Genomic DNA, 7937 nt, shown 5'->3' on the forward strand with positions numbered 1-7937 from the left:
TTACTACACCCTGGCAGGTACCTGTCTCCTACTGTTTGCTGGATTCCCAATATTTTCAGTGTGGGACCCTATGGATCCCGCTGCAACTTCACCAACGGTGAGTGGGAAGGATCAGGTAAGATGTCCAGTGTCACTGAGCCTCCAAATTCTCAGTGAATTATTTCTAAGCCTGGATCTGTTCCTTCCTCATGAAAATGGGGCCAGTTGTCTCCTCCGCTAACAGAAGCCAACCTCTCCGCGTTGTCTCCTGGCGGGGAGCTCTCAGGGGCAGGGACACGGAGTCGGAAAGGGGGGCAAACAGCTGGCCGGAGAGGCTGAACACTCCAGCCAATGACCGCGCAGCCTCCCGCTGGCTCCTCGCCTCTGCAGAAGCAGCGGAGCGTTTACACTGGGAGCCGCGCTTGGCTAACCCAGAGTGGCGGCGGTGTGATTCCTGCCTCCCACCGCCTGGTCCTCCAACCGCACCGCGCTTCGGGGCCCGGCAGCCAGCGGGAGCGCACGGATTTAGGCTGGTCAGAGCATCACAAAGCCACTCAGGGGAGCGGCGGGCACCGAGCCCACCTGGTGCAGTAGGCGCGGAGAGAGATCGAGTACAAACCCCTCGGGGGTGAGCCGCCTTTGCTCCTTCCCCGCCCCTGCAAGCGGAGCGCTGGGGCAGAAGCGCTTTGGTTCCTTCTGGCTGATGCCTCTCAGGGGCTCCAGAGACAGCGGGGACCAAGGCAGCCGCCGCTGCCTATGGGGCTGCGCGTGACTCTGCCCAAGAATCGGGCCCGGCTGGCAAGCTGGATCAGCCCCTGCTGCCGCCGGCATGGTGCGGACCGGTGCTGCCGCCTGAGTCGCTGAGCGGCGTGGTGCTGAAATGGACAGCAGCCTGCAAGACTGGCCCCTCAACGCCTCGGCGGCCGAAGGCAAAGGAGCCGGGGACCAGCTGCTCGGCAGGTTCGGGACCACGTGGACCATCTCTTTGGCCGTGCTCATGGCTCTGCTGATCGTGGCCACCGTGGCTGGGAACGCGCTGGTCCTGCTGGCTTTCGTAGTGGACTCCAGCCTGCGGACCCAGAACAATTACTTCCTCCTCAACCTGGCCGTCTCAGATTTCCTAGTAGGTAAAGTACCACATCGGTTTCACTTTTCCCACCCAGCTTGGGGTTCCCGGGGCCAGCAGACCCAGGAACAGCAAGTCGGACACAGATTTCCCCGCTGGGCTGAAAGTTGTGTGTGTTTAAAAGGTAGCGGCAAAGATCCCAGTAGCTGGGGCTTTATTTTAGGGTCTGCGTTATCAGCCACTCCAGAGAGAAATAGGGGACTTGGTCAAGCCATTTCCCTGTGGCTCAGGTCAAAATGGTCTTCCAGGCAAGCTTTGCAAATGCGTGAGCTCCTGCTGTTCCCTTGCAAAGGGTTGTCACCCACAGCTAACCGGTTTCAAACAGCAGAACAAATGTCACTGTAATAATGGGGGCGATATAAAACATGGGTATTTCCCCTTTCTAAGTACTGGACTTCAGCTGGAAATTATCTGTCACTGCAGCTTCTTTCCACAACGTCCTCTGGATACGGCTGTGCACCCCGCTAGCTAAGCAGACGCCTTTTACAGGGCACACGCACTTCCCTCTGCAGCCTATTCTGGAAAGAAGATGCCGTTTGAAGTCCAGTTATTTACATGTTTGGGGATACCCAGTTAACATGGCAACACTGATCTGAGGCCGGCCACAAGGGCCTGCTATTCGGAGAGACGTGCATTGTTAAACGGAAAACCAGAGCCCAAGGAGATTTGGTCTGTTAGTTACGTCGGTGGGGGTGGACAGCAAAATGAGCACTACAGGAACTGAGCACTTTTTTTTTTTTTTTTTTGGTCTTGCAAGGGGTTATTTAGTGGTGATGCATGTGCAGTGAGGGTAACCGCGCAGACTTGTAGCTAGCCAGATGTTTGGAGAACAAGTTGCATGCCTCAGTAAAGGAGAAGGAGCACCGGCCCGTTTCTCTTGCTAAGTCACAGAGCCCGGCTTTGTGAGGCTGAAAGCAAAGGGCTGAGTTCAGATGGGCTCTGAATGCAGCCTTGACTGATCCCCGGAGCCTAAGATTAGTAGCTGCGACACGCATCTTCGTGGGAGGGGGGTTAAGCAGGAGGAACGGTGTGGATTTCTTTATTGATCGAACGGCTAATGGTCCCAACGCCCCGGAAGGATTATAGTCCATCAAACCGAGAGATTGCTTTAGCTTCTAGACACACACAGCCAGCCAGCCCCCACCCTTCAGACTTACACTTTAGAGACACAAGAACAGTTTTTTTCTGTCATAGTCACACTGATAAGCAAGAACATTATTAATGTATCATATGCAAAACTAGGAAGCCAGAGTTACTGAACTGTGCTTCTATGTGGTTTAGAATGTTAGACAAATTAGGTAGTGCCTCTGAACATCCCCTGGTTTAGAGCTAAGCTGCAAAGCCCAGAGAAAACCTTGATTCAGTCTTTCCTTGCTGCTTTGATACACAGATGAGCTCAGTGATTGTTTTCGAAATAGATTTGTATTTTGACAGAACTATCAAGCCCTCACTTCCAGCATGTTGCTGGAGAATTTGGACAAAATCATTGCAGGGTTTGGATATGTTAACTGTGATAAGGCAGAAAGTTGAGATTCAGCTTTCCCTATGTGCCAATTGCAGGGAGAGGGTACTCATCTTCTCCTGCTCTTCATTTAGGGAGCAGAGAAAACAGAAGCTCACGTTGCAACCTGAGTACCTAGTTCTGCAAACGCACATGCACTGAACTCAACTAGCCACCCATGAAAATTCACCTGTGTAAGCTTTTGTAGGATCAGGCCTTCAGGTGAGAGCACTGTTGAGCCCCTCCAAAAGAACTGACCTGGGTCCTCCAGCAAAGAGGAGCTCAGGTCAAAATACAAGCCAAGGAAGCTTTGATTTTTAAAGGAAGAGCTAGGAGTCTCTCTTTATGCATTGCCATGAGACAGTAATGGGTAAAAACCCAAATTGTTGCCTTGCTTTAAACTTTCCTTTAAAACTCAGATTTCAAGCTTTTCCTGAGGCATTTGGGCACCCAACTCCCATTAATTTTCATAGGAGTCATGCAGCCAAAGCCCAGATCCTCAATGGTATTTAGGTGCCTATCTCCCACTGAAATCAATGGGAGCTAGGCACCACTGTCTTTGAGAATCCAGGCCCCAAATCCCTTAGGCCTCTTTCAAAATCACAGCCTAGATGTTCATGGGCCAGAATTCTCACCTAGTGGGCTCCTTTCTATCTTTCCAGCCTATGCTGCTGCTGCTGTGTCACAAGATTAGCTTTTGAAGAGACTCTCATTGTGAAATCACTAACTGTGACCCAAGCAACACCAGCCACAAACTGGCCCATACACAACATGGCCATCCAAAGCCACTGAGCAGACTTGCAAACGACATCTCATACACCAACAGTTATTCTCAGCATTCATTTGAAGGAGTGACTTTTTTCAAGCACCTGCGCATGGTGCAGAAGCCCTTTCAAATATAAACACCTCTCATTGCAGGTGCCTTTTGCATTCCCTTGTATGTGCCCTATGTGCTGACAGGAAGATGGGCCTTTGGGAAAAGCTTCTGCAAGCTCTGGCTGGTAATTGATTATCTGCTCTGCACCTCTTCAGTCTTCAACATTGTACTGATTAGCTATGACAGATTCCTCTCTGTGACAAGAGCGGTAAGTACTGACATGTCAGAGATGAGAAAAGCCTTCCCCCTCACTTCATTGTCTAGAATCATCTGTGCTAAATAAAAGCTGTTTGATTCCTTGGGAAATTATGAATCTTTTAGTCTGGTGATGGGAAAGAAAAATTCCTGGGAAACACACAGTTCACTTGCAAACCTTGACTTCAGGTGTGTGGTTTTTTAAACAATCAAATCCTTTAAGGTTCAGAACCCATGAAGCAAACTGTCCCTCAAACACTGACTGTGAAGGTGTTTGAGTGACAGCCAGTCAATTCAAGTGGGGTAAACAGTTTATTACCAACTTGCAATGGTTATTTACAGATTAAATAAACTGACTTCAGTGGGAGTTACAGTCAGTCTCACTCAGGAACTGGCTCACAGGTTGCAGTGGAATCTTGTAAGGTGCCAAGTGTCCTAGATGCACAATTAGTACAATTGGAATTGAGGGTGCTCAGCACCTTCCAGGAGGTGAACAGCAACTCACAGGCTAGAAGGGTTCCAAGTACAGTACAAAGCAACAAGGAGTCCTGTGGCACCTTACAGATTAACAGACGTACTGGAGCATAAGCTTTTGTGGGTGAATACCCACTTCGTCAGATGTATCTGTCAAGTCATTGGTATTCACCCACGAAAGCTTATGCTCCAATACATTTGTTAGTCTATAAGGAGCCACAGGACTCTTTGTTGCTTTTTACATATCCAGACTAACACGGCTACCCTTCTGATACTTGACAAGTACAGTACAAAATATCTGCAGAGGGGCCCAATGCATAAAGTTCAGCAATTTGGGGCCAAATTGCAACAAAGCTCACATTTGTTGGACACAGGAGTTTGGCATGGGCCCCTCTAACAATTTCAAAGTGCATTCAGGGAGACCATAGGCATGTGGCTGGGGCAGTGGACTAGACATTGAGGCTCCCTGGATTCTATTCCCAGCTCTACCACTGACTCAGGGTGCGGTCTTGGACAAATAACAATCTCTATCTGCCTCATTTTACCCATCTATGAAATGGGGTTAAAAAGCAGATATCAAATTTGGGCTGAGATATGTATCAAGAATGATCCATTGACATAAAAGGTGAATATCTCTTTGAAAGGTACTGACTCAGTTCAGGACTGTTCTAAGCCAATCATGAGCCAAGTATGATTTGGAGTTGAAGGACCAGGTCCTAGCTTTTCTCTGTGGGAGTGTGATTTATCTAGTGATTGGGTCTGCTGTCTCCAGCACATGGATTTGTTACACTGCAGAGATATTGTATAGCAACTTTGCCAGAAATTTTACAGTCTAAGCCAGTTGATGTATTTGGTCATACCTAAGAAAAGATTTTTCCCCTCCAGGTCACATACCGAGCTCAGCAAGGTAATACCAAGCAAGCAGTGCTGAAGATGGTAATAGTGTGGGTCTTAGCTTTTCTGCTCTATGGACCTGCAATTATCAGCTGGGAATACGTAACAGGCCAAAGCATCATACCTGATGGGGAATGCTATGCTGAATTTTTTTACAACTGGTATTTTCTCATGACGGCCTCCACACTAGAGTTTTTCACCCCCTTCATCAGTGTATTGTTTTTCAACTTAAGCATTTACCTGAACATACAGAAACGCACCAAAATCCGCCTAGATATCTTCCACGAAGTACAGAGCCAGTCGTTCATGGAGGAGATGGAAATGAGCCAGGAAGGAAAGCTTTCCCTGAAAAGCTGTAAGTGGGACCAGAAAGAGGCAGCCAAAACCCTAGACCTTCCCAAATGTGAAACACAACAAGCAGCTGCCAATGCCAGTCAGAGTGTGAAAGACTCACAGACAGACTCAAAGAGCTCTGGGCCCTATAGTGGGAAATCAAAGTCTTTCAACAAGAGAAGCTATAAACACTCAGTGTCTACAATGTCTTTAGAGAAACGGATGAGGATGGTCTCCCAGAGCATCACACAGCGTTTCAGGCTCTCCAGAGACAAGAAGGTGGCAAAATCACTGGCAGTTATAGTGAGCATTTTTGGGCTTTGCTGGGCACCATACACCCTCCTCATGATCATCCGAGCTGCTTGCCATGGCCACTGCATCCCTGATTACTGGTATGAGACTTCCTTCTGGCTCCTGTGGATCAACTCTGCTGTTAACCCTGTCCTGTATCCCCTCTGCCACTACAGTTTTAGAAGAGCTTTCATTAAACTCCTGTGCCCCAAGAAGCTAAAGATCCAACCTCACAATTCCCTCCAACACTGCTGGAAGTGAGTCAATCCGTCCATGTATTTGAGCTGTCTTATTGCTTTGTCATATTTTGCAAAACCACAGTAGTTCATTTCCCTTGAAGAATGTGATGATAGCACTTTTGGGGAGTAAGGGTGCTCAGTATTAACTTCTCATGCTCTCTGCAGGGACAAAAATGGGCTGAATGGACAGATGTGTGTTTAATCCTATGGCACTTATGTCTGTGTTCACTCCCCTACACATGCACAGAAGAGCTCTACTGCCACCTAGCCAGCCAAATGGGATTGGTACTTATTACAAAAAAGAAGCCCAAAATGTAAAACTAATCTTGCCCACTGTAAGTAATATATAGTTTAACCCAGAGGTTCTCAAACTGTGGTCCATGGACTACCAGTGATCCGCAAGCTCCATTAAGGTGGTCCGCCGATAGTTCCCTCTAAGGTGCGTGCCTAGGCAGCCGCACATGAGAGAATAAAGGGCCTAATTGGTGGAGCCGTGCAGGCGTGGCTCCACTGATTAGGTGCCTGGACCCTGGAGAAGATACACATATAAGGTGAGGTGGTGGCCTTGGCGGGAATAGAAGGTAGGTGGGAGGGGACAGTGGGGTGAGAAGAGGGGATGGGGGAATTTGGGATGTGCACAACTGTGGGGGCCAGAGAAAGAGGTGACTTTCCCCAGCACCAGGGCTGCAGCTGCTGGGGAGCTCTGTAGCTGCTGTGTGGGGGAGAGAGTGAGAGACCCCCCGCCTCCTTCCCAGCCCCAGATTAGGGGCTGCGGCGATGGGGGAGAGAGCGAGAGGGAGAGACCCCTCTCCTTCCCAGCCTCAGCTCTGTGTCTGCTGTGGCAGAGGAGAGAGGGCACATCCATCGCATTAGAAAGGTTAAACTACTGATATGAAAATATGAGTTGTGTGCTTTTAATTTGTAGAACAAAAAAAGTTAATTATTATTTTTTATATAGCGCTTTTATCCAAAGCACTTTACAATAGTTAGCTAATGACACAAACAACATTTGGAAAGCTCATGAAGTGGTCTTCTGAGACCCTCAGTAATTTTCAAGTGGTCCGCGGGAAAAAAAAGTTTGAGAACCACTGATTTAACCATTTACAAACCAGATATTTGCCATCAGTGTGAGGTTCTCTTCTCCTAGCCAGTGTACTACACACGCATGAGAAGGAGCAAACACTTCAAACACCTCCCATGTATAATGATGTGTATTGTGATAGTGCCTTGGGAACCGTATCACCGACCAGGACCCCACCGTGCCGGGCATTGTGTACACACACACAAAACAAAAAGAACTTCTCTGTCCCAAAGAGCTTACAATCTAAGTCTCAGACAAGCCAAGACAAAACAGATGAGGGGAGCACAAGGAAGCAATGAGACAATATTAGCATGAAAAGCAGTGACCACCTCACTCCAGCTGCCTACTGTAAATAAGAAGTACGTCTCACTCTTAGAATGGTTAACGGACAAAATTGACCCCACTAAAGTTCACACGAACAGAACAAACTACATTCACATATCAGCAAAGAGTCCTGTGGCACCTTATAGGCTAACAGAGGTACTGGAGCATGAGCTTTCGTGGGTGAATACCCACTTTGTCGGATGCACTTTGCTGCTTTTACAGATCCAGACTAACACGGCTACCCCTCTGATACTTGACACCAAATCACACATCAGTTCACTACTGACTCTTACTATAGGTTTGTACAGTACCTCCTGATACCAGGCGGAGCCTCTTGGCGCTATCATAATAGAAATACATAATAATTAATTACCACAGCAAGAGCTCAGATTGAACAGGTCTGTAGAAAGGAACTAGAGTTCAGGACCCTGAAAACTACATTTGCAAATAGAAACCCAAAATGTTGAAAAGTAGCCCTAATAAAACCCTGACATTATGATTTCCAATTACACTTAGCTGCTGTAAAGATAACTGTGTTTCTTGGCCTTTGCTAGGGATAAAATAAATGATATAATCCAATCATTCCAGTGACATTTGTTGATTATATAAATAATGCCATTTCA

At 47.7% G+C, this 7937-nt stretch overlaps 1 protein-coding gene across 1 annotated transcript; it reads left to right on the forward strand.

Moving 5' to 3' along the window:
- Window positions 1-205: 205 nt before the first annotated feature.
- HRH3 (histamine receptor H3) lies at window positions 206-6404 on the forward strand. Its single transcript, XM_032802270.1, has 3 exons — window positions 206-1106; window positions 3525-3691; window positions 5038-6404. Exons 1-3 carry the CDS (start codon window positions 860-862, stop codon window positions 5929-5931), a joined length of 1308 nt encoding a protein of 435 aa, XP_032658161.1. The 5' UTR covers window positions 206-859; the 3' UTR covers window positions 5932-6404.
- The last annotated feature ends 1533 nt before the right edge of the window (window positions 6405-7937 follow it).

Source organism: Chelonoidis abingdonii, chromosome 14 (assembly GCF_003597395.2).
Source record: "Chelonoidis abingdonii isolate Lonesome George chromosome 14, CheloAbing_2.0, whole genome shotgun sequence".
Lineage (NCBI taxonomy): Eukaryota > Metazoa > Chordata > Testudines > Testudinidae > Chelonoidis > Chelonoidis abingdonii.

Excerpts from the sequence above, each read along its gene's own strand:
- HRH3 (XM_032802270.1), top strand. The coding sequence starts at position 860 with ATGGACAGCAGCCTGCAAGACTGGCCCCTCAACGCCTCGGCGGCCGAA. Across the intron at positions 1,107-3,524 it reads CGTCTCAGATTTCCTAGTAG|GTGCCTTTTGCATTCCCTTG; the intron begins GTAAAGTACCAC and ends CTCTCATTGCAG. Across the intron at positions 3,692-5,037 it reads TCCTCTCTGTGACAAGAGCG|GTCACATACCGAGCTCAGCA; the intron begins GTAAGTACTGAC and ends TTTCCCCTCCAG.